Source organism: Panulirus ornatus, chromosome 13 (genome assembly GCF_036320965.1).
Source record: "Panulirus ornatus isolate Po-2019 chromosome 13, ASM3632096v1, whole genome shotgun sequence".
Lineage (NCBI taxonomy): Eukaryota > Metazoa > Arthropoda > Malacostraca > Decapoda > Palinuridae > Panulirus > Panulirus ornatus.
In genome coordinates, this window is record NC_092236.1 from 3,978,034 (window position 1) to 4,003,211 (window position 25,178).

Consider the following 25,178-nt stretch of genomic DNA (forward strand, 5'->3'; position numbering starts at 1 on the left):
GAAGTCTTTGTTTTTATCTCGTGGTGGCCACCACGACCACTTCTTCAGCACCGCTTCCACCGCAACCACAGTCTCTTGCACCACCACCACTACCACCGCACCAACCACAGCCACCGCAACAGCAGCAACCACCGTAACCACCACCATCACCACCACCACCACCACCATCGCTCCCACCGCTACCGCAACCACCACCATGCCCAGGAACCACCCGTCAGCCAGCAAGTCCATGATGGACTTGAGTGGACGCAGCACAGAGGACCAGCATGAGACGCTCCACAAAGCTTCCTCAGTCTGGGACGTCAGGAGTAAAGTTCGACGGAGACCTCCCTCAGAATTCAGTCGACTACATACCCTCTCTGAGGCCCCACCCGAGCCTCGGGTACGCCCGATTTCCCTCCCCGGCACCTCTGTAGAGGAGAGACCTCTGCGTCCCAAGAGAACCTCTGCCATCCAGTGGGCCGAGGGCGTCGGCAGACAGGAGGGCGAAGAAGTCTTTGCAGCTCAGGCTTCTACCTTGACGACCTCGACACACCGTCTTTCCAGTAGCTCGACGTCCTCCACGCCCATCACACACACTTTTCCCTCGTCGTCGGGCGTGGGGGGGAGCGCGGGGGAGACCTCCAGTTGTGAGGTCTTTGTGAATGAGACGAACTTGTCAAGTACTCAGTCCATGATGTCGTTGACTAGACCTTACAGGATAAGCACCGGCTCGGACGACGATCCCCGAGGATTTCGCAAGAAGTCTGCCAGTGCCTTGTAAGTGTATAGTGTTGGGAGTTGTCGTAAATCCCTGAGAAAAATTTCCTTAAGGTGTACATTGAGGGTACGTTGTCTGTGACGCTGAAGAACCTAGCACAGCTCTCGCTCACACAGGTTCATGGCATGCAACAGGTAAGGCTGATTCCCTGAATGTCTCTCTTAATACGCCGTCAACTATTTATCTCACACTGCAGTGTAGCAGGTAAGGTATTTGTTGATTATAGTTGTTTTAGATTTCTGAACAACGATTTTCAATTTGTTACGTAGTTTTAAGATTAATTTCCTCCTGAGTCTCTTCAGAAAATAAAAAAAAAAAAGATCACGTCTCTTACCTTCTCATACCTAGAATATGATGCTTAAATTAACTGTTTTCCCCTTGAGAGAAAATTTTGTTTTATGTGATCGTGTTGACTGTTAGACAATTTTCACCAGAATTTTCCACATAATCCACCTCACTGACACTCTCTCTTCACCGTTGACAACCTACATATATTGCTTTTTTCCTCACATTGCCCATCTCTTGTCTAGTGAACGTTTTGTTCCTCCATCTACATAAGCAGTTTTCCTCCATGACTCTCCGTGTTCCACTGGCTTCGTTGACACCAGCTTTCCTAACATGAAGCACCACCAACATTGTCCCAGGCCAGTGGAATGATTCCGCCGTCGCTCCTCCCAATGAACACGTCCACCATTACCTTTTCCTGTCACCTGAAAACATCCTCACTCTGTCCTTGCGCCACTAACACCCGTTACTCTGGTTCCCCCCGCTAGACATGCCCTGAAGAACCTGAGCCGCAGTACGCCGGCGATGTCACCGTCGGCGTCGCCGCGACACAGCGACAGCGAGGGTCCGCCCAGAGTGTCCAAAGGCACCAAGAAGTTCATGAGGCACTTCTCCGACGCCCCCTCCAACGAGTGGGTCCTCAACTGTGAGTACTCCTTGTGAATTATGAGTCACCGCGGGTACTCCTCATGAATCCTTGCTCTGATTTTTGCTCTCTGAATATATTTCGTTCATATCCTCCTTGCTGGTGGCGTCTTGTTGACCTCCTGCTCCACCTTTTCACATCCTTGATCCTCATTGTTACTTTTTGTCCACCTTTTCTGTATAATTTCTCCTTGATCTTTTCCATGTCTGGTTTTTTTTTCTTCATTCACTTCCCTTTCCTTCTGTTCCCCTGTTATTCTGTTGTCCATCTGTTGTCCAGGTGTCGTTACGTAGCTCAATATGTGGCCCTCTGTCACCCCGGTTGTTCTCTCGTCAGTTGTTACGTGTTGCCCGGTCCCCTCCTGCTGTTCCGGTGCAGCTCCCCACTTTGTCTCTCCTTTTATAGTAATCTGCTGACGTCTTCAGCTGCTGTGTTGTTATTATTAATCTGCTACCTTCTGCATTCCTGCTGTGGGATCGTGCCTTGCTGTGAGCAGCTCCGCTCTGGGTAGGAAGGCACCACAGCATCATCTGCCGATGGTACGTGGGCGGTGACATGTTTGTTTACCTGTATTTCCGTCTGGCTCGTTACATTGTATATGTCCTATAAAACACACACACACACACACACACACACACACACACACACACACACACACACACACACAAACCGTTGGAGAAGACTAGATAAAAAGCCAGCTTTTTCTTTCATGCCACTCGTGTGTGTAGCTCCTCCTCTCTTCCCCCTCCCCACACCAGATCCATGCACCACACCACACACAGCCCACACATACCCCCGCCCACCTTGACACAACAGGGTGGTCCCCGCTCATTAACCGCACGTAGATGACGCCTGATACTGTCTTTAGGAAGGCGTTGTTTTTTACTGTTTTCATAATAACAGGTGTCGGTAAGATATGGCCGGGAAAGATAGGTTGGTTCGGCCTGGTGTTTACCTTGACGACCTGGAGGGTAGGTTAGGTTAGGTTCCTCCTCGTCCTCACACCATCCTCAATGTAAGGTAGGCGAAGGCTGTTTCTCCACCTGGTCCTTTTCCTGAGGGTGGATTCCGATAGGTTGAAATTTGCCTTAACGCTCCCCATGGGTAAGGTTAGGTTAAGTGTGTTGGATGTGTGTTTGTCCTAAACCCTTCTTCCCCCTCCCCTTGATAGATATGACGTTACCCCCTTCCACCTTGATAGATATTACGTTGTCCCCCTTCCACCGGTCGCGTCAGGGGGCATCCATCCCCTCCAGCGTCTGACACCCCCACCCACAGTGGTGGGAGAGCAGCGCCACATGTTCCACACGCGCCATCACCAGGGGAAGAGCCGTACCATAAGTCCTCCCACACCACCCACACAAAGGGTAGAGCCTCGATACATACATCCCACACTAGGAGCAACAGTCGTGCCGTGCGACGTACATTCTCTTGCTCTTCCGTCGAGCGTCGGCGTCGGAGACTGTGTTGGCGTCAACCTTCCCTTACAGCTACGTTTGCATCCAAGTTTCGTATTGTATCGAACGATTACCCTCGTCCTTGTCCTGACCTTCCTTGTGCCTTTCTTGAGCAGGATGAAGACACTCATACTTTTGGCTGAGGAAGGCTCTCCTGTTCCTTACACTCGCTAGGTTTTTTTAAGGTGTGATAATTCATTTTATATTTTCCTTTTATTTATGCTTCTGTGACTAGATCAGCTTGAGTGTGGGCATACGCCTGTTTAAGTATGTTGGTATTTATGTGTCTGTTGTGTACCACAATTTGTGTATTCGTGTACTTGTGTTTCTTGTTTTACTGTACATTTGAATATGTTTTCACATAAAACACGTTCATTCTGTGGGTGTCTGTCTGGGAGTGTTGCGCTGGTTCCTGTCATCAGTGTTGCATCATTGACAGAGCCAAGGCACCACCCTGGCTGGTTCCAGTCAACAGGTCTGTGACACTGTCAAAGTTGAGGTAACACCCTGGCTGGTGCAGATGTTCAGTGTTGCGACACTGTCACAGTACAGGCAACTTCCTGCTTGGTGCGAATCATCAGTGTTCCGACACTGTCAAAACAGAGGCAATACCCTGGCTGGAATCGTTTCCTGGAAAGCTCAAAGTCCGTGCGTCAGGACATAACTCAGCAGATGATAACAGACACCGCCTCTGCAGCACCAGGTCCCCCTCTTGCTGTGGTGCCTTTGCTGTCCCTTATTTTCTGTTGCCTCTCTTGCTATGCCACTCCCCTGTGCTGTGGTGCTGTGCTCTTGTATTGCAGTTATTTTACCTCCGGAATGCACGTTGTATGCACATTTCTCAGCCTTGGAGAGGCCCTTGTGCTCTTCATTATCTGTTGAACAAGGAAGGAGTCCAGAGAAGGTATGGTATATTTTCCGTCCGTATACTACTTGTGAGGTTGGTTTAGGGAACTGTAGGAAGGGAACTGGAGAGATTCAGACCGCCAAGCTTCTCATTTTCAGTATAGACAATACACTAAGCTGGACGGAGCTCTATCTGTAGTCTTTACATTCTCAAGACATTTATACTCCGTGCGCCTTGAACTCATAAACATCTACACAGGTTTCACTCGAACCACGTGCTTCTAAGCTTTCCCCGCCTGGTCCCCCTACCTGTAAATCAAGCAAGAGGGGCCAGTAGAAAATATGTAGAAAAGGTCATCCACCACCTACCAAGAGGCACTCGAAGCACTGGTCATCATCACCAGTCTGTCATCCAAACATCACAAACCTCATTCGACCACCGTCACTTCCTGCCAACAGAGACATCCCTCATCCTCAAGTTGCAGTTTGGTACCACAACCGCTGCAGGAACCACCTTACCATGTGCAGTGTGAACATTTTTGAACGCCATAATGCTATGTAAAGATGTCCCTCTGACAGAACCTCCTCCCATGTTCTAACCTCACTCCTCACTCGCTCAGTGGTGGATGGTGTGTGTGTGTGTGAAAACAAATATTAACTTGGACATGATTGATCCTGAGAATTATTAGGATCCTGGACGCTACTGGGGAAATGATATTCAAATACCCTTCCGTAAACGTTTATTGTTGGACCTTAGAAACAGCAGTGGGGGTCATGACGTCACTGAGGGGTGGTATCGAAGCCTGGTTGCGTGTCGACAGTGGCGTGGCGTGTCCCGCCACACTTCACACAGCCGAGGAGTCGCTCCTACGCCTTTATGTGTAAATAAAATATTTTTTTTTCCCGGCTCGCATATTCCTGTCTAGCGTCTCGTCTCTGATATCGTATGGTAGAGATAAGGCGAGGTCAGCCTCGCCTTGCTCCCTCTACGGCTTTTGGACTTGTGTTCAGCCGTAGGGAGAAAACAGATGGTGTCCTAAAGCCTTTGTCTACCAACATCTTTGGCGTATCGTATAAACATTTCAGTTTACAATGACCAATCAACTCGAGATGTGTTTATACAGCGGCTTTTGAGGGCTCTGGTGCCTGATTGGTGAATGGGGCGCCAAGGTTCGAGGTTGTAGTTGCTGATTGGTGAATGGATTGCCATTGTTCGACATCATGATGGCTGATTGGTGAATGAGGCGCCAAGGTTCGAGGTTGTGGTTGCTGACTGGTCAGTTGGGTGCCGAGGTTCGATTTCGTGGTGGCTGACCGGTGAATGGGGTGATAAGAGACGTAAGCCACAGGCCGAGTATTGACGGTATTGCTACGGTAACCGACCACAACAAAGGGGGGAGGGAGGGAGGGGGGTGAGAGAGAGGCATTACGACCCACTCACCTGCCAGTTCTTCGTTGTTGAATGATATGTTTCATGGGCGGCTGATGGTATAATTGCTTTTTCTTCCACTTAAGAAATGCTATTTTTAGGTTTATTCATGGTTGTACAGACACACACACACACACACACACACACACACACACACACACACACACTTCCTTTAGCATCCAGTCACAGTTTGGTTTGGCAGGAACAGCTCGAGACACTACTCGTCGCGAACGATGGAAATGGTGAGAGGATGAGGTAAACCAGGAGACAAGGTGAGGGCTGTCGAGACTCAGGGTTCAAGAATGAACCTTGTGTGTCCTGGAGGTCGGGCTGGCCCGTTGCCGCTCAAGATAACAGCAACAACAGAACGGACCTTCTTGGGTTGGGAGGGTTGTTTTGGACGCGGGTCACACTTCCGGGGGAATAGTGTGGATGTCGTAAGAAATCCCCTTCACTCCCAGTGTCTTTAATAGGTTTCCTTATCTGTATGATGGCGGGAGGTAAGTGATGTGTATGTGGGAAACACTGAATAGGATGACGTGCGTTGCATCCTGGCGATGATTGTCACATGTTTACCTGAGATAGACGGAACAGGAACGTAGGAAGCTGAGGGAATGGAATAGGGACGGGAGGTGGAAGCCAAGGGTAATGGTAAAAGATATGTATAAGAGATTGGAGAGTCTAGGAAGGCAGAGAGAGTATGACACTTAAAGTACACCTACTCTGCGCTCCCATTAGCATTTGGGTCACTTTGATAAAAAGAATCTGTTGCCACATTACCTTTCCCTTCACTCGCCTTTTTTTCACGAGTAACCCAGATGCATCGACGTAGCTAGTCATGCTTCCTGTTCGTCTCAGAAGCTTAGCAGAATACGAGAAAAAGCTTTGAAAATTTTAGGGAGAGTTCCAGAGGTAGGGCCCCACGAATGTAGAACTCCCTCCCCACGTACAGTACGAAAAGGTAGTTACACAAGGTCCCGGTAGGGGTGGTGCTGCGTGGCAACACCAAGAGATAAGGATAACGACCTGATGTCACTTTAGCAGGCTCGGGAGACGACCCGGCTGGAGACCTTACTTGCCAGCTCCTCACGATGCTGTGAGGCAGGACCAATGCGGGATTTGGCGAACTCCCTTGCAGCATAGTAATGACTGTTATGTACTGCGCGATTGACTTCTGTCGTGGGTTTGTATGTGTGACGAGAGGTAATGCACTTCAGTTGTTCGTTGTCATTAATGCACCACAAGCAATAGCATGATCGGTTCCCTCACAAGATCTTCCTCGTCAGACTCGTGTTTGAAAATGTTGGACTTCCTCTCCGACGTACCCAGGTTAACCCTTGGCATTGTCTTCATGACGTATCGTTGTCCTCATGAAATACTTAACCCATTTGACCTTCGCTCAGCCACCTGTAGGTGTGAGTGCCCACATACTCTTCCGGGAAAGTACACTATGGGTCTTGGAGTCACCCCTCCTGTATGCAGGACACGTCGAAGTGTCCAGTGCAGACACGACGACGAAGGGAAATAACGCCCCTGCCCTACTCTGTTTACGTCTAGTGATATATCGCACGTGAAAGGCAGAATAGATGTGTAACGAGTAACAAGACGCACTTCAGACTAATGTCAAGTTCGAAAATATTCAAATTGGTACTTGTGGACTTTAGGAGTAAACATAATTAATTGGTATATAATAACATACCGTTGTAAAAATGAATAAGATTAATAGTTATGTAATAACATGCCTTTGTCGTGTCTTACACGGAAGTCTGCTATATATTTGTAGTTAGTGAAAAAAGAGATGGGTTGAAAGCGTTGGTTATCCTCACTTGCACCGGCCATTACCACGAATACACTGACCATCCACATGGACAGTATCTCTCACCACGTACACTGACCGTGTGCCCATTCACATCCCGTGGAAGCTGCCTCCGTTATTGAGCCACTAACATAACAGGTGGCGTGCGTGTCCTGCCGTTGGCTCTACCCACACGTTATCATCCCCAGCCATATGTGGCACGAAGGGTTTGTGTCTGTGTGTCTGTGTGGTGTGTCTTTGTGTGTGTGTGTGTGTGTGTGTGTGTGTGTGTGTGTGTGTGTGTGTGTGGCTTGCTTAGCGTCGCAGACGTTTAGGGATCGCTCTGTCCGTCATGATCATCCGTCCGTCTGTCCGTCGTCACGTACGTCCTAGTGAAGGTATGTATGTAGACCTGAAGTGTAAGGGTCAAGTCAGGTGTATGAAGCTATAACTGGATGCAGTTCAGCCATGAATAACTGACTGATACAAGACGCTTAGCTCTAGTTTGGATGTTGCCCCTTATCAAAATGTTTAACTTGTATTTCATACAGTTGTTTCTTTACATCTCTATAATTGCATATGGATAACTGAATGGCAAAAAAAAAAAAAAAGAAATAGTAAATCTAAGTTTTGCCTCAGCCATATATAGGATGGTTTAGCCTGGAACTTAACCTGAGTTATAGCTTGAAGAAAAATCCACCTTTGGCCAAGGAACTGAATGCAGATGGTTTTTAATGTACCCCAGGCGAACTGTTCACCAAACTTTTTTTAACGCTGCCAGAAAACCTGTGTTCGGCTGCAGGCGACGCAAGTGTTCCATGAAAAGCCCACCTAGCCTTAGTTTGTGTAGCGTTCCCTCTCTTTTCCATCTGGGGCATATCAATGTTTAGATATATAGAGATGTAAATATTTGATATAACGAACGAACAATACTGTACAGCAGTTGAAGTGATGGATAGAATTGTATTTTATATAGATTGGTGTTCTGAATTCGTAATGTAGACTTCTGGGATTGCTATACTGGGAAATTGTTTATTGGTGTAGTGTGTGTGTGTGTGTGTGTGTGTGTGTGTGTGTGTAGTTATCCTACTTTTCTGGGAATTGAGGGGGGGTAAACTCCCGCTGAGTGGGAGACATCTGTTAGATACGAGTACACCATAAGTCATCTGTAATTCGATAAGGGTTGGTCGACCTGAAAAAAAAACATATTAATAAGGTAAATCCCTGTGTGTGTCAGGGCTTCGGGTGGCCAGCAGGCGAGTTTGTCTGGCATATGAGCTATCATTGGACCTCTGCACATTTGGTTTTTAGAAGGCCGGCCGTATCGTAGATTTACTTGCACCATTGTATTACAAGATCAGGTAGACACCTGGTATTATGATCAGCTCCAGCCCTCTGATCATAGATCAGGTCTAGTCCCCGTATCACAGGTCATATCCAGCCCCTGGTGTCATAGATCGGGCCCACGGTGTTTACTCCCATCATCTCGAGCCGGGAGACCTTATCAGCCATCACTGTGGCCACCTGCGTAATCAGGTCCACGAGATCTGTTACCGTTGGTGGCACGAAGTAAACAGTGAGTGTTGGCCGGGCTACACCTGAGCACACAAGCCGGAAATAAGACCCAAACTTTCCTGCGTGGTAAAAGTTAAGGATATTTACTTATGATTATTATTATTATTATTATTATCATTATTATTATTATTATCATTATCATCATCATTATTATTAGACGTAAAGATATTCCTGGTGTCATCAGCTGTCATATCATATTCGGAGATGAAGCGAACACTTGTAACCCTGTGTCTGAACTGGTGGTTCGGCACGTCTCGAATGTACGGTTCGGGACCACTAGCTCGCTCGCTCCCTCCCTGGGACGGTGTTCTGACGTGTGTTTCACTCAGAATTCCACATGCGAGTCGTTTCTCCACAAGGCTGTAATAAGCTGAACGGCTGGCTAGCCGTAAGGTTGTTTTTTTTCTGTGAAAGGCGAGGTTTTACACACACACACACACACACACACACACACCTCTTGGTAACCGTGAGTTTAATGTAAATATAATCGGTCGCTTAGCGAGTTGTGTTCCGTGTTCTCGTGAACACCTTTAGAGATGTTCGATGAACTATAACTCGCTGTTGTACATAGCCTCATACACATAGCTTCATTAATCACAGGTATACATAGCTTCATTACTCACAGGTATACATAGCTTCATTACTCACAGGTATACATAGCTTCATTACTCACAGGTATACATAGCTTTATACTCACAGGTATACATAACTTCATTACTCACAGGTATACATAGCTTCCTTACTCACAGGTATACATAGCTTCGTCACACATTATGTGCATATACACCAGACGTACGTTATAGCCAAACAGAGAGGCAGCAGACATATGGGCAGACACAGAACGTACAGGCTGAGGGGGATGGGATTGAGGCGTGGAGAGATCCGTAGCGTGTCCAACGCTCATTATGAACGCAGAGAAAAAAAAAAAATCATCGCATGATGCCCCTGCCGTAGCAGTGTCGCCAGGCCAGGACCACGAAGGACCTTACACAGTCGTGCTTCAACCCACCCCCTTTACCTCCCCCTCCCCCACCCCACCTGGCAGTGTAGCCAGACCAGGACCACGTGAGGACCTCAGTCTCTCTACCCCCTTCCCCTCTGCAACCTCCCTCTCCCCCTTCCCTCGCCACCTGGCTATCACCTGATTACGATCTCTTGTCACATGGTTGGGTGACACAGCCAATCATGCCCCACTGACCTCGAACACCCATGGACGAATTTCATTTCATTTCGTTATTTTGATTATTATTATTATTATTATTATTATTATTATTATTATTAGTATTATTATTATTATTATTATTATTTCTCTTGCATTCAACCCCTGAGCAAGACGGCACGACCCCCTGAGCACGAAGGTACGACCCTTGACGAAAAGGCTGGCCATCATATCTAAGCGTCATACCTTCGTTTTCAGGGGTCGTACCGTCGTATTCAAGGGTCGTACCGTCGTGCTCATGGAATCAACTCTCGTCAAATTATTGATATCTTTATGTCATCATTTTCGTGTTCTAAGCTTTGATCAGGCTGTTTGATGTTTGTATCTCAAGGTTTGTTAGACTACATTTGTCTCTCACTCTTTCTTTATCTCGTAGTTGTCTCTGGCAGTTAATTTTCTACTTTGTTTTCTCTCTGTGTCGCCCAAAAATTGCCACCACTGACCTCTGAACCAGTTGATCCCGCGCCATGGGTCAGTTAGACCTTAGTAGAGTCTTGGCCTCAGAATAGCAATGGTTGGCTCTAACAAGGAGCTGCTGACTTGAGGAATAAACTGGGTGTTTTCACAAAAGGCTTCAGTGATCCATTATCGGCGTGTTTCTTACGCAAGATGCCCGCCTGACTGGCTGCGTTATCTTTCCCTTATCGTGGAGTGATAAGATGATACAGATCTGCCTTGTCGTAGAGTTATAAAACTCTCTCTCTCTCTCTCTCTCTCTCTCTCTCTCTCTCTCTCTCTCTCTCTCTCTCTCTCTCTCTCTCTCTAGCACTTCGTTAGCTGTCAGGTGTCACTCCTTTTATCCAAGAAACTGTATTTTCTCTTTCTTCCTCACCCACACGCCGGCTGCTGGATTTCGGTCCACAAACATACAGTCTTTCCTCACACATTATCTCTTGACAGCACATATCTCACACGACTCGTTCTTTGTAGCTTTGTATTTTCCTTGTGGTGAGAGCTACGCGCTGGCCCTGCCTCTTGCCCATTTTCCCGCCATACGTACCCGTGGATAAGTCCACAGCTTTGGGTGCGTTATTTCAAATTTACATGGAGAACTTGTGAACATAAGGCTTAACTTTCAGCTTGAAGCTGCGATGCAAAATTAATGAAATGAAAATGGGAATGATGCTCCACTATACGTCATGTGCTGGTGCAAATTTGTTGAGTTTCATACTCGAGTCAGACAACGATGTCTTGGTCTCGTGGTCATGTGACGTACTGGCTTGGGGTAGGAGTGGCGTGTGTCTGTGTGACCAATAGCCAGGGAATCTAATAGAGACCCCATCACCTTCTGACAGATAGCACGATAGTGAATATGGTGACTGAAGGCCCAGTATCATCTGATATGCCAGTAGTTAAGGGAAGATATCCCCATTAGGTCATTACACGTATGCTGATGAAATGATGATTGATAACCCCATTAATTTGAGGTACAGCCCCCCATTCGATCATGACACGTATGCTGGTTGGTTGATGCATTACCCATTTAGTTTGGGATGAGTAGCCCAATAGCATATGACAACGCATTTTCAAGTTGTAAATGTCCCATTTTGTTGTTATGTGAAGCCTTTAATGTTTTTCTCTTGATAGACCAGCAGCTTCCGCTATTCCTCTCAAAATATACTTCAAGGCGAAATGTTTGGAGTACGTGAATTTAATTAGGATATTCCTGCGAGCATTACTGGTGTTAACTTATTCAAGGCTTTGATTAAAAGTTATACAGTTTGGAGTTGTATTTGATGTGATATGAAGCCATGTTAAGGATGGTCCCTGGGACTCCCTCACGAAGGCTTTGGTAGTCAGGATGTTGGCGGATTGAGGAGAGACGCTGCTCCCAGGTGTTGAAACCGACCAGCGGTGAAGGTAAGAGCAGGGGACGCCAGTTTCAACCCCCTCCACTCCTCACCTTACACCCCCCCCCCTACCCCCCAGCACACAATGTGCAAGAGATTACGTGATGTAGATTAGCGTTGAGTGCGAGGGAGGGAGGTCCAAAAGTTCCCATTGTTTAGCCAGGACAGAGGCTGACCTTGGGGAACTCGGGAGGCTTGTCTGTAGCCTAGGGATGAGAGAGAGAGAGAGAGAGAGAGAGAGAGAGAGAGAGAGAGAGAGAGAGGAGTAGGTGCACTGACCCAGCAGCCTTGTTTGAAATAAGAGAAAGAATACTTCCTACTTCAGAGGAGTCTATCCTTCCCCTGCTGCTGATTTTAGCTCAGCCGTGGAGCTGAGGGAGCTCCCTGGAGAAGGTGTCCTGAGGTTATATGATAGTAATGGTATATGGGTCTAGAAAATCTATTATGGCTGTATCTGGTTAATACAGTCACCCATGCCATCTCGACTGACGTAGAAAAATAAAAAATATATATATATATATATATATATATATATATATATATATATATATATATATATATATATATATATATATATATATATATATATATATATGTAAACGAATTAGAATTTTTCTTTTTTACTGAAAAATTTACATTTAAGATTTAGAGTATATGAGAGCACGTTTTCTCTAGAAGACGGAGTGTGAGTCTACAGAAGGACTATCTGTATGATATACATACACTATAACTAGAACGTATATACCCAGTGACTGATAAACAAATAGTGATTATTACTAATCAGTGAGTGACGTCATACGTACACGGTTACCGGTGTTGACAAGGTAAATGTCACAGGTAAACACATTAGATGTATACATAGATTGAGATATACAACTATCAGTAGATACACAGCGGCTCATCAGAAGGTATGGTCACCCACGAGGGATGTATGTAGTATTCACTGTATACATACAACACGCTGGACGAGAGAAGAAAGGTACTGCAGCTGCTGCGTTGAAACCCATGACCTTATCAGCCAGCCAGCCAGGAGCCAGCTCAGCTGAACCGTTCGAGACTGAGTCTGAATCCTAGACGCAGCAGTTGTACCGCCCGCTTGCTTACCAGGAAGGATTGGAGACCATGCATGAGCAGGGCAGTACGCCACCTTGAGCACGACATCCCTGTTTGACCTTAGGCATGATGGCCTGGCTTTTGAAACCTGGTCCTTAAGGATCAGGCCATGAGAACTAAAGGTCTCCAACGCAGATGTTCAAGGGTCGCACCTTCGTCCTCAAGGGCATTACCTTCATCCTTAAGGGTCGTGCCCTCGTCCTCAGTGGTCGTATCTTCGTCCTTAAGGTTTGTATCTTTTCGACAAGGATCGTACCGTCGTGCTTAGGGGTCGTACCTTCCTACTCAGGGGTCTATGCTATTGTGCTTAAGGGTCGTACCGTCGTGCTCATGGCCACCTCTTCTTTTACACCTCCCCATTCTCCTACAGATGTTCCTAAACCAGTGTACTTCACCTGCTACATAACCATAGCATTTAGTGGTTTCATCCAAAGCCTTCTCAGTCAGTTCCTCATGTCATCTGCCTTTCTAACATTACCATTGCGTCTCTTCTAGTTCCAGCAGTGTTACGGAAGGCATCCATATGTGCTGCTTCTATTTAGTTTTAGTTTTTCTCATCTCGATCAACTGCCGTCTCACTTCCTTAGGTCGTTATATTAAGAGTTTGAGCGAACACCGTCATCTCGTAGCCTTCTTGCACACTTTAACCTTAAGTTCCTCCAGTTCATGTCTGAGCACCTCTTATTTTTCTCTCTCAGTGCCATCCTCATTGATGATCACTCCCATCCATAAAAGCATTAAACATCCATGGTAACATTCAACAGCCTTGGCGCATTCCCACATTTTTAACAAACCATCCTCTAGCACTCAGATGCCCCCTTATATGAAATTAGATAATGGTTATGATAAACTGAGGAAAAGGTTTCCCTGCCTAATGTGAAGAGTTGTTTCCTGCCAAAACCCCCGCCTTATTATTTATAGATACGTTTCCCGCCAAAATGTTTTGGTCGCTGCAGTAACGGGGGTCGTCCTGCCCGGCTACCCACTCCTTCCGCCAAGCCTTTTAAAAGGTTAGGCCAAGCGGCGCGTACGTAGTTGTTGCTACACCGGCAGTCTCTTGGTGTTAAGTTGGCGTCGGTTACCTTAGTAACCTCGAATGTGCAATGTTTATATACATGCATGCACATGTTTTATTTTCTACGTTGAAAACCAGTGGTTAGATGGAAATGAAACTGAATATTATATCCTTCCTTGGACACTGCTTTTGATTTCTCTTTTCTCTTCATATAGACCGACATGGTACGGACAGGAACCTTTCTCCAATCTAAGGCCATTTCGTTTGACTGGTGGAAAAAAAGTAGAGAAATAGGATATAGAAATTTATCAGAGCTCCTTCAGAGTGGAAAGATTAAAGGAAGAGGGAACGACGAAAGCTGTTCGAGGGAAGGAGGTGTCATAACGGTCAGTCCTCGAATGACTCGTCTCTCACACAAACTGTCGCACATTCCCGGTACTGACTCGAGTTGTAAACCCCCAGGGCATATTAGACTCCCGCGTCTGTGGTGACGGCTTGAAGCTATCGTAAGAAAATATAACACTAAGGCACGTCGTCCACAACTGTTATCTTTGACCTTTGGCAACTGAACCAGTAAGGCGCCATTTTCTAAGATAACTGCCGGGGGGGGGGGGGGAGGCCAAGTTAGGGAAGGTTTAAGTTTTTCGCTTCTTGTCCAGGACGTAAATGGGAACATTAGGAATTTTAACAAGCGTATGTCGAGAGAATAACATTTTACTGTGAAAAAAAAAAGGTTCCAGTAGAAAGGCAGGAAGAGATTTATTATGTTAAAGATTGGTAGAAGGTGACAACGTGTTTTACTGCAAAGGGAAAGTATGTCGTCGAACAACTTATCACATTTAAGGAGCGCATCTCTTCCTCCAAATGATTGTGACGCAACTCAGAAGCTGCGAAGCCATAGGAAAAGGGTTATATATATATATATATATATATATATATATATATATATATATATATATATATATATATATATATATATTTTTTTTTTTTTTTTTTTTTTTCCTTGCTTTGTCGCTGTCTCCCGCGTTTGCGAGGTAGCGCAAGGAAACAGACGAAAGAAATGGCCCAACCCACCCCCATACACATGTATATACATACGTCCACACACGCAAATATACAAACCTACACAGCTTTCCATGGTTTACCTCAGACGCTTCACATGCCCTGATTCAACCCACTGACAACACGTTAACCCCGGTATACCACATCGATCCAATTCACTCTATTCCTTGCCCTCCTTTCACCCTCCTGCATGTTCAGGCCCCGATCACACAAAATCTTTTTCACTTCATCTTTCCACCTCCAATTTGGTCTCCCACTTCTCCTTGTTCCCTCCACCTCCGACACATATATCCTCTTGGTCAATCTTTCCTCACTCATTCTCTCCATGTGCCCAAACCATTTGAAAACACCCTCTTCTGCTCTCTCAACCACGCTCTTTTTATTTCCACACATCTCTCTTACCCTTACGTTACTTACTCGATCAAACCACCTCACACCACTCATTGTCCTCAAACATCTCATTTCCAGCACATCCATCCTCCTGCGCACAACTCTATCCATAGCCCACGCCTCGCAACCATACAACATTGTTGGAACCACTATTCCTTCAAACATACCCATTTTTGCTTTCCGAGATAATGTTCTCGACTTCCACACATTCTTCAAGGCTCCCAGAAATTTCGCCCCCCTCCCCCACCCTATGATCCACTTCCGCTTCCATGGTTCCATCCGCTGCCAGATCCACTCCCAGATATCTAAAACACTTTACTCCCTCCAGTTTTTCTCCATTCAAACTTACCTCCCAATTGACTTGACCCTCAACCCTACTGTACCTAATAACCTTGCTCTTATTCACATTTACTCTTAACTTTCTTCTTTCACACACTTTACCAAACTCAGTCACCAGCTTCTGCAGTTTCTCACATGAATCAGCCACCAGCGCTGTATCATCAGCGAACAACTGACTCACTTTCCAAGCTCTCTCATCTCATATATATATATATATATATATATATATATATATATATATATATATATATATATATATTCCTATGAGTCCACGCGGAAAATTGTGATCCTTTCCAATATATATATATATATATATATATATATATATATATATATATATATATATATATATATATATATATATATATATATATATATATATATATATATGCTAAGATAAAATAGTGACACCTTGATATAATTTTACAGCCATTCTCAGCTCTCATCATTAGCAGGCGAGGTGGCGTGTGGGGAATGACAGAAGGAAGGGTGAGCGGGCGTGTGTGTGTGTGCAACATGCTCACACACGCCCTCTCCGCCCACGGCAATATGTGGCAAAAACCGGGTCTTATTTCCGTGCTCAAGGTTATACATATATGCAGTAGTGGGCAGTCATGTCAGTTTGTTTCTCATGGCGATGCACAAGACCTGGCTGGGGTTCGGCGCCGCCGTGCGCTCCAGAACAAAGAGCCGCGTCGGACGCCGCATTAGAAGCTGTCGTGAGCAGTGTTACCCCGCGCGTCCGCTGCGGTTCCTCGCTCGACTAAAACTTTTTCCTTTATCGATCAGTTAACGATTTTAGTGTAGAGTAACTGTTTCCTTTATTGATCAGTTAACGATTTTAGTGTAGAGTAACTGTTTCCTTTATTGATCAGTTAACGATTTTAGTGTAGAGTAACTGTTTCCTTTATTGATCAGTTAACGATTTTAGTGCAGAGTAACTGTGTCCTTTATTGATCAGTTAACGATTTTACTGTAGAGTAACTTTTTCCTTTATTGATCAGTTAACGATTTTACTGTAGAGTAACTTTTCCTTCATTGATCACTTAATGATTTTACTGTAGAGTAGCTACAACGAACATCATGCCTAGGATTTTATTTTCTCATGGTTTGTCATGAGTTCACCTTAAGATCATTGGAATTAAACATATAATTTCGGTATTTTGATAATCAGCCTGCCTTTCATTCCATAATTGATCAACCAGTTTAAGTTCCATTGGGTAACATAGTCTTGTTAAATGAGAGTTAATGGATGAAAAAAAAATAGTCAGAACCAGGGTTCGAATCCAGGCAGTTCTTAACCCCATTACCACGACAATTCGATCCTTAGCTATGATGGCGTGACCTCTGATTTGATCCAGGTGAGAGGCGAGGCCAACATGCCCAAGCATTGTGATCAAGGGGTTTTAAGTTACACGATGCAGAATTACACCCGTGCGCCGTTTAAAACCAGCAGGACGTAACCTAGATATATTTTTAGGCAGGAGGGGCCCCGAGCCTTGCCTGGTCAGCGGGACTGGATGAACCAGCCTTCCACCCGTGGGGCTGGGCACACCCTTGCCTAGTTCAGGAATAACTTCAGAGAACCAACGTACTGCGTATGTCATTACGTTTTTTTTTTTTTAAATAGTATGCGACTCTGCACGGACGTGCGCCTGCGCCATTGGAAACCACGTCAGCTGGAAAGATAATGAGTTATATTTGTTTTACTCTCTCTCTCTCTCTCTCTCTCTCTCTCTCTCTCTCTCTCTCTCTCTCTCTCTCTCTCTCTCTCTCTCTCTCTCTCTCTCTCTACCTATCTATCTATCTACTGTTTCCCTCGACGTCTCAAAATATCCTCATACTGGCTCAGTCGTTATCTGACCTTGAAAGAAGATTCATATACAGTTCGTGTCCCCACTCGAAGAAGGTGCTGATCTAGGCGGGTGTCCTGCACAGTTGACCTTTGTCTAGTATTACAAAGCCTGGCTTACTGTTAGCAAGTAAGTTAGCAAGAAGTAGGACGCAAGCAGGAAGGATTTTCAAGGATATATGACAAATCTGAAATGGGTTTGATGGAGTATTCAAGTCATGGACATGTGAACGTATGGCTGCCCTTGTGGAGTTATGTAATTCTTTACGTATGAATTTGTACATCAAGAGGATGCATTAGAAGCCTGCAGACAGGTTTAAGTTCATCCTAAAAGCAGCATTGTCTGGCACATTATTAAATACCGGGGAAGGTGAGCAAGAGAATAGACATGGCGTGCGTACAGAAACACGCTGGCGAGAAAGTATAAATGAAACAATGTGATTTAAGAACATTTAAAAGTTCAGTCTTCATTAAACAAAATGAATTATTCAGATATGAGTTAAAGACCTCAAAGTTTACACGTAGCCCCGAGCAATCGGGTCCTAAAGCGTTGGCTAATTTAGGAATATGATTAATGTAAGCCAGATATTCAGAAAGATGTAAATACTAGAAATGTAGCTAAGTATACAAGACCGGAGCAAGTGAGGATGAGGACACAGTCAACTAAGTCGGTCAAGCGCACACCAAACAAGACGTAACCTACAAGCGTACGAATCATGGAACTACGTACACTGGTGAGTGTACAAGTAAGTAGATATGTCTACAAATACCAGTCAAGGTGTCTTAGATCATTTATAGGGACTATACGAGAAAATAGAATGGCAAAGGACTTGACATTTCACCCAAAGGAAGTCAGCAGGTGTAGACACAGAGACATCAGTGGGGACGATGCGAATGTGTGCCGCGGGTGTGTTTGCCTGTGTGGTAGTACTGCTGAAGCGGCCTCATGCTTCAGGGCGAAGAGGGGTTACCTGCGTCCTATTATGCCCTCAGGTGACCCAGGAAACAGGGGTTGGATCTGGAAGCCCCCGTGGTGAACGGTAGCGCGGTACTTTTCTGTTTTGGCCGCAGGATCTTGCGATCCGGCGAGGGGAGGCGTAGAGGGCAAGAGATTGAGAGAGAAGTTTTGAGAAGAACGGAGATGGAATGGTTAAACTGTAACTGGTGTCTGGTACAGGAGTCGGGGGGAAGGGGGAGCTGATGTGAGATGGGAGGGGATGTGAAGAAGGAAAGGAGACGTGGAAGAAGGTTAAAGTTGGAAGGTGAGAGAGCGATTACTGCCATGAACCTAAGAAGGGAGTGAGGGGAAGTTTGCACTCATGGCCATAGAAATGAACACTTGGGTTGAGTCACGATGCACAGGAAGTAAGATGAAAAGATGAATATATAAGACTGAGAAGAAGAGAAGTTGGAGATAATGGAAAAGCGAAAAGGTAAGATATTTTAAAGGACGAACAGTAAGTCTCGAGAAACATTTGGATCATATTTTTTTTAACCCATTTCCCAAAATATATGTAAACGAATGTATGAACATTTACACTATGTTGCTTCTTTCATTTAGAAGAATTGTTTATCATATTTGTATTATTCTTCATTTTCAGTTGATGGGACGTGTTGCCTTCACAGCCCATGTCGAAGTAGCAGTGTACAGTGTTGGGAGGGGGGGGGGGGGGGTTGCGACCTTGCATGGTCTAGGATGGACCCAACCTGAAGGTCACCCTAATCCTCCTGCTGTGCTGCTGGTGGGCGGGGACAACGTTAATCCTCAGCTCACAAAGAACAGCATTGCGGCGGCGACGGAGAGGAGGAGGAGGCACATTTACATACTGTACCTCCACCTTTTATGGAAGGGTTAAAAGCCTCTGATTGGTTCCCATTGCGACGGCAGGGAAGGAGGCTGTTAGTGGTACGGTGAAAGGGTTGCTGATGGTTGTGGTGTCGACCATTACTGAAAGCTTTTAGTAAACTAATGATATTTCGTGATTTAGCTCCGATTTGTTACTGTGGAGGCGAGAATATCTGCCGTGTTGGTGAACACGCCACTACGACGCTCAGTGTATATAACATGATCTTTCGACCTCATCATTTCATGGCTTGTGGATTACCCTCTTTTTCATGGCTCGGGCATTTTGCTGGTCAGCTGACCCTACGATTACTGGGCGGGTGGCGATCAAGAGAGAGAGAGGCCGGGTCATGTGAAGTCTTCGGTAGATGTGGACACGTTTGTTCCAAGGAGTTCAAAAGATCAGTCTTGGGTCGTTCGAGGACGCCTTTGTCACGCGTTGTCAAAGATCTCCGCTACGGGCTACCATCACTCAACCAGCTCTAACGTCTCGTGTTACGTGATCACGTAACAGCCATACTCTTACTTGCGTCACAGGCCTGCCTCGGTTACGTAACACACCATACTCCGTCATTTGCGTCACGGGGCACCTTACCTTGAGGTGTCTCCCTGCGTCACGCAAATGGTCTCTCAGCCATATCTCTCTGTGGCCTTTGCGCAGTGCGGAATCTCTGCGTGTTGTGGTCTCATCTGTAGGGTAGAATAAGCAGGGCGTCTCGCGGCGTACCTGACCTCGATTGTCTAAATTTCTCATTTCTGGCCTGTATTTCCCAGTGTCCGCGAAGAAATGATCACAGCTAATTTCGTTGTACTCTGCAGTTTTACAGCCGGTTATTTTAGTGTGGTTGAGGAAGCTATCTGCTGAGTGACGGAGGTTGAAGACGAAAATGTAACCATGTGTGAATCTCTTGCGCACGCGCACGGTAGATGGGAGATATGTGTGGGCGCTGTCTGCGGGGCTCTGCGGAAGATAAGCCAGAGCGTCTTATCTTACGTCACACAGGTCACGCTATGTATCAGCGGCTACCTGATGATTACTCCTACCCTCCCTCCCCCCTCAAGGACGTTGCCCTCGCCTTCAGGCATCAGACTTTGGCATCTGGGGGACGGGATTCGTTGTAGTTTTCTCTTTCCACACGTTTTAGCACACACACACACACACACACACACACACACACACACACACACACACACACACACACACACACCTGTGTTTGGCTGCACCAGTTACCCGGACTCAGACGTCATAAGACGTGATAAGATTCCTGCCCCACTCCTGCAACGAGCCTCCACGTCCCTTCCGCTAATTACTAAACCGCCACATAGTATTCAGAGCTCTTAAAGTTTGGCAGGGTGGCTAGGTTAGGTAGAAGTTACTGGAAATTATATCACAGATGTTCCCAGCTCAGATTTTACCGTGAGATACACATGATCTTCAGATGTGTGGGGTAGACTCATGTTGGTTTGTAGTAGTAGTTTGTCGCGTGGAATTGTGAGAGGCGAAAGATGCACAAGAGTTTAGATCCGATAGATAGATTTCACCAGCTATTTAACAGCAGATGTCCGCCGTCATTGTTGATGACAAGAATTAAAACATTGTCGCTTAAGTACCACTGGGACGTATGGGTCGTGGGGTGGTAGGGGAAGCTGTGGTATATGTGATAGTCAGGGAAGCAGACGGAGTTGTGTGGTGGAGTCACCAGGTGTGACAAGTCTACGGACCTCGTCAGCCACAGTTCACTATGTACTTCAGTGTTTACACACACACACACACACACACACACACACACACACACACACACACACACACACACACACGCACGCACGCACACACACACGCGTTTTATTGATCTTGTTAAGAATATATTTTCATCTTGCGTCTCGCTGGCTACGTGAAAACTTCACTAAGCTTCTCAACTTCGCAACGCGTCCGAACTTTGTTGATATGTCTCAAGGTGGGAATTACATTAATTGATAGATTCTCTCCTGACCTCATGCATTCTCTCTCTCTCTCTCTCTCTCTCTCTCTCTCTCTCTCTCTCTCTCTCTCTCTCTCTCTCTCTCTCTCTCTCTCTCTCTCTCTCTCCCTCTCTCTCCCTCTCTCTCTCTCTCTCTCTCTCTCTCTCTCTCTCTCTCTCTCTCTCTCTCTCGTCTTGAGGTGAACTCACATATTCATATGTTGTCTGTTGTATCGAGACATTTCAGCGGCTGTCGTGCTCAAGGGTCTTGCCGTCGTGCTCAGGGGTCGTCTCTCTCGGGACCTCAAAGATCGTACCATCGCACCATCTTGGTGAAGGAGCGTACCATCATGCTCGCCAGTCATACCATCGTGCTCAAGGAGCGTACCGTCATACATAAGGGTTATATCATCGTGCCCAAGAGCTTTAAAGTTACATGTCAAGCAAAACACATGCTATTGTTGGTAGTTTAGACGTTTGCTCTTAACTGTCAGATCTTCCTGTGTTAAGAACCGTTTATAAACATCAACTTCATTAATTTGAAAGCCTCTCAACTAGCCAAATAGTCTTGTGGTCGTAATTAACGTTTTTAATTTCATTAAGAGTAACAGAAGGTCAGCTGCTTCCTGTTTTGCATGTGTATGATCACAGGATTATCTTGCACGAGTTTATATTTCTGGGAATTTTTACATTAAACCCCTTAAAGGTGGCGTGTACGACCGCAGAACACGAAAGTACGACCTTTGAGCACGACGGTACGATTGCTGGGTATGATGGCCCGATCTTTGATCTGCTCCTTAAGGGTTAATGAAATTGTGAAATAGACTTTTTATTTTGTGAACTTCCCCTCTTTACCGAGGCAGTAAAAATAGAACTTTGAAAAAAGAGATGTGGTGAGCCTGGCCATAATATTCATCAGCTACTTCCACTTAATTGCATCCAATATTAAGGCAAACACGACTTCCTATTTACATACAGCATGAAGGCAAGCACAACCTCTGTTTGCATGCAGTATTAGGCCAGGCGGGAGCTTGCATGTACGCCGACCTCACCCGCCAATTGGACTGGGGCGCCAGTTATATTTTACTATATCGACTCATTTATCGTCTCTGGCTCTGTCTCTGTCTTAAGATCTCTCAAATACTTTTCTCGAAACTTCTCGCAGTATTTTGGTTGTCATTTGAAAAATGGTTTTGTAACTATTATAACTAATGTTTTACTGTGGTTGTAGGTTTGGCAACAGCGCCGAGACCGTTACAGGAGCGTGAGAGAGGAGGGAGGGCGGGGGAATAGTGGATTGAGGGCTAGGGATGGTTTGTGAAGGGGAATGGAATGTTGGAAGGGGGGATGGGGGAAAATGATGGGAAGAAGGGTTGTATAGTCAGGAGGTGGCGGTACTGGTGCTGAACCTTTTCAAGGGCAAATAAATCTTGGGAGAATGTTAAAGATTTTCAGACAGGAGTTTTAGACTTTTTGAATAAAATCTTCATGTTTTAAACGGTGAGGCGGGTCCAGATTTTTATTACGGTAAGGGGCCTCAAGCTTAACTTACGACGAGGGGCTTCAAGCTTTACGAACGATGAGGGACCTCAAGCTTTGATTACAAATAGGGATTTCAGACTTTAACTTTCGATAAGGGGCCTCAGGGTTTACCTGCAACAAGGGGCTTTTATACTTTGCAGACGATAAAGGGCTTACACTTTATGTATGGTAAGGGGTTTAAATGTTACTTACAGTAAGGGACTTAAGAGTTTTAAGAAGTTTTACTTATTATGATGGGCTTCACAGTATGCTTGCGGTAGAGGCGTTTAACCTTTGCTTCCTATACGCGAATTCTTATTATTACAGTAGATGTAGATTTTTGTCGACAATGATGGGTTTATATTCTTTCTAACAGAAATCCATGGTTTCCATGATGTGCCTCCACACATTATATTACTTCAAAGTTTGTGCACGGTGGTTGAGCTGTCATAGTCGTACATAGACCGGTGGTTGAAGAGTGTTATGCTGTGGTGATGAAATGTTTTATGGTAAAGCGACTTATTTTGTGTATCAGAATCAGTCGAACAACTTGATTTGTGTGCCAGGGTCATTCGAGGCCCTGAACATTTGTGTATCAAGGTCAGTCGAGCCTGCGGGCACAGCGTGTCTCAGGGCCGATGGAACAGCGTAAGGCCAGGGAAATCCATACTTGGCGAGAATCGACTAAGCGTGTGTGTGTCTACCTAATGAGTAGATGACTTGCCCACACCCTTGGCCTCCCACACCCGTCAGAATGCTCCCGTCGCACCATTTCCATGTCTTCTACGACCGTCTTTCTTCACCTGTCATTTCTCTCCCATCATGCCTCTCCTGTCACAGTGACCACCATGCCGTGCCACTTTATGCCTCGCTCCCTCACACAACAGTGATCATGCCTCACCCATTACCTCACACCCGTTGATATTAATGTGGTGACGGACTTGCAGATTGTAAATGATGATCGATGGGTTTAAGTAAGGCTTCACTGGTATAATATTCCGAAGGTAATTTGGCGAAGTGACTCGGCTGCATATCCGTTATTCCTTGAAAACTGAGTCGAATGTCTTTCGTGTTTTATAAAAAGAAAAAACTGATCAATAGCTTTGGCCCTCTCGATGTCTCACGGAAAAAATGTGTGTTGAACATTCGATTCGGTGGTCTACTTCAGCTTCACTCTCCGTTTTAGAAGATTGAATTACATTACAAATACGAAGCCATAGCTTACAATTCTTAGCCTTCCTGCGAAGGTACTTTGTTATAGATACACGTACAGGGCTGTTTTATTAAAAGGTTCCAATCATGAATGCCTACGTAACTTTCGACCTGCACGACAGATGGAGACAGTATGGTTGGACTGAATTAAAAGATGTGTAAAAATGCCTCCCGTTCTCCAGGTAAGTATAATCCTAACAATAGAAAGATGGAAAGACTGAAGGAGTCTAGGAAAACGTAAGATGGCAAAGAGGTGTAACTGTCTGGATCGGGAGAGAAAAGCAAACGTCGGATGGGTCAGCCCTTGAGCTGCCATCGCTTGTGCAACAATTGTGAGACGTGGTGACCTGTCAGGTGCTACGTTTCTAGCCTTATATGTTAACTAGCTTTGCTCAGTCACACTAGCCATCGTTACTTTAACTAGGTGTATTCTTCCACAACAGTCATAGACATTTTGACGATATATTTAACAACACCAGCCACAGATACTTTCAGCTACGGATATGTTCAGCCACAGATAGTCGTAAATATGCTCACTAGTTATGATTTGACCACCAAATAGATTACCACACCTCTCTGGACATTAGTGGTACAGTCATACGTCCCACTGATCCTAGTGGTGACTCTTCACATTAGAGGAACACTCTGAAGGTTGTATTATTCATGTCGACCTTGGGCGGTGTGGGCGCGGGGGAGTGGGGGGGATTGATCTGGTCCGCTCCTTGCTTATTACAGTTTTTGTTGGTCACTTGTCCCGCTCCCAATACCAGGAGGCGTCCGGGCGCTCACAAACAACCTTCTAGTTTACGTATTCCCTGGCTTGAGACACAGACCCAGTACAGAAGGGTCATTTAGCCCCTTGATCAAGATGGTATGATCCCTGAGCACGATGTTACGACCCTTGGGCATGACGTCGTGGCTTCTGAACCTAACGCTAGGCTTTGTTTCTCAAGACGTGAATCTCTTTCCTCGATCTGTTGCACTTGCAAGTAATGTGGTGACAGGAGGCTC

The 25,178-nt window shown here is 45.6% G+C and overlaps 1 protein-coding gene across 2 annotated transcripts in view; it reads left to right on the top strand.

Moving 5' to 3' along the window:
* LOC139752675 (uncharacterized) overlaps positions 1–25,178 on the top strand; it is a 59,342-nt gene that overhangs the window by 7,699 nt on the left and 26,465 nt on the right. For both annotated transcript variants that reach the window (XM_071668448.1, XM_071668449.1), the window contains exons 2-3: positions 1–759; positions 1,534–1,691. The exon at positions 1–759 is cut by the window's left edge and continues 951 nt beyond it. In XM_071668448.1, the coding sequence (XP_071524549.1) occupies positions 1–759; positions 1,534–1,691 (917 nt within the window). The remainder of the gene's footprint in view (positions 760–1,533; positions 1,692–25,178) is intronic.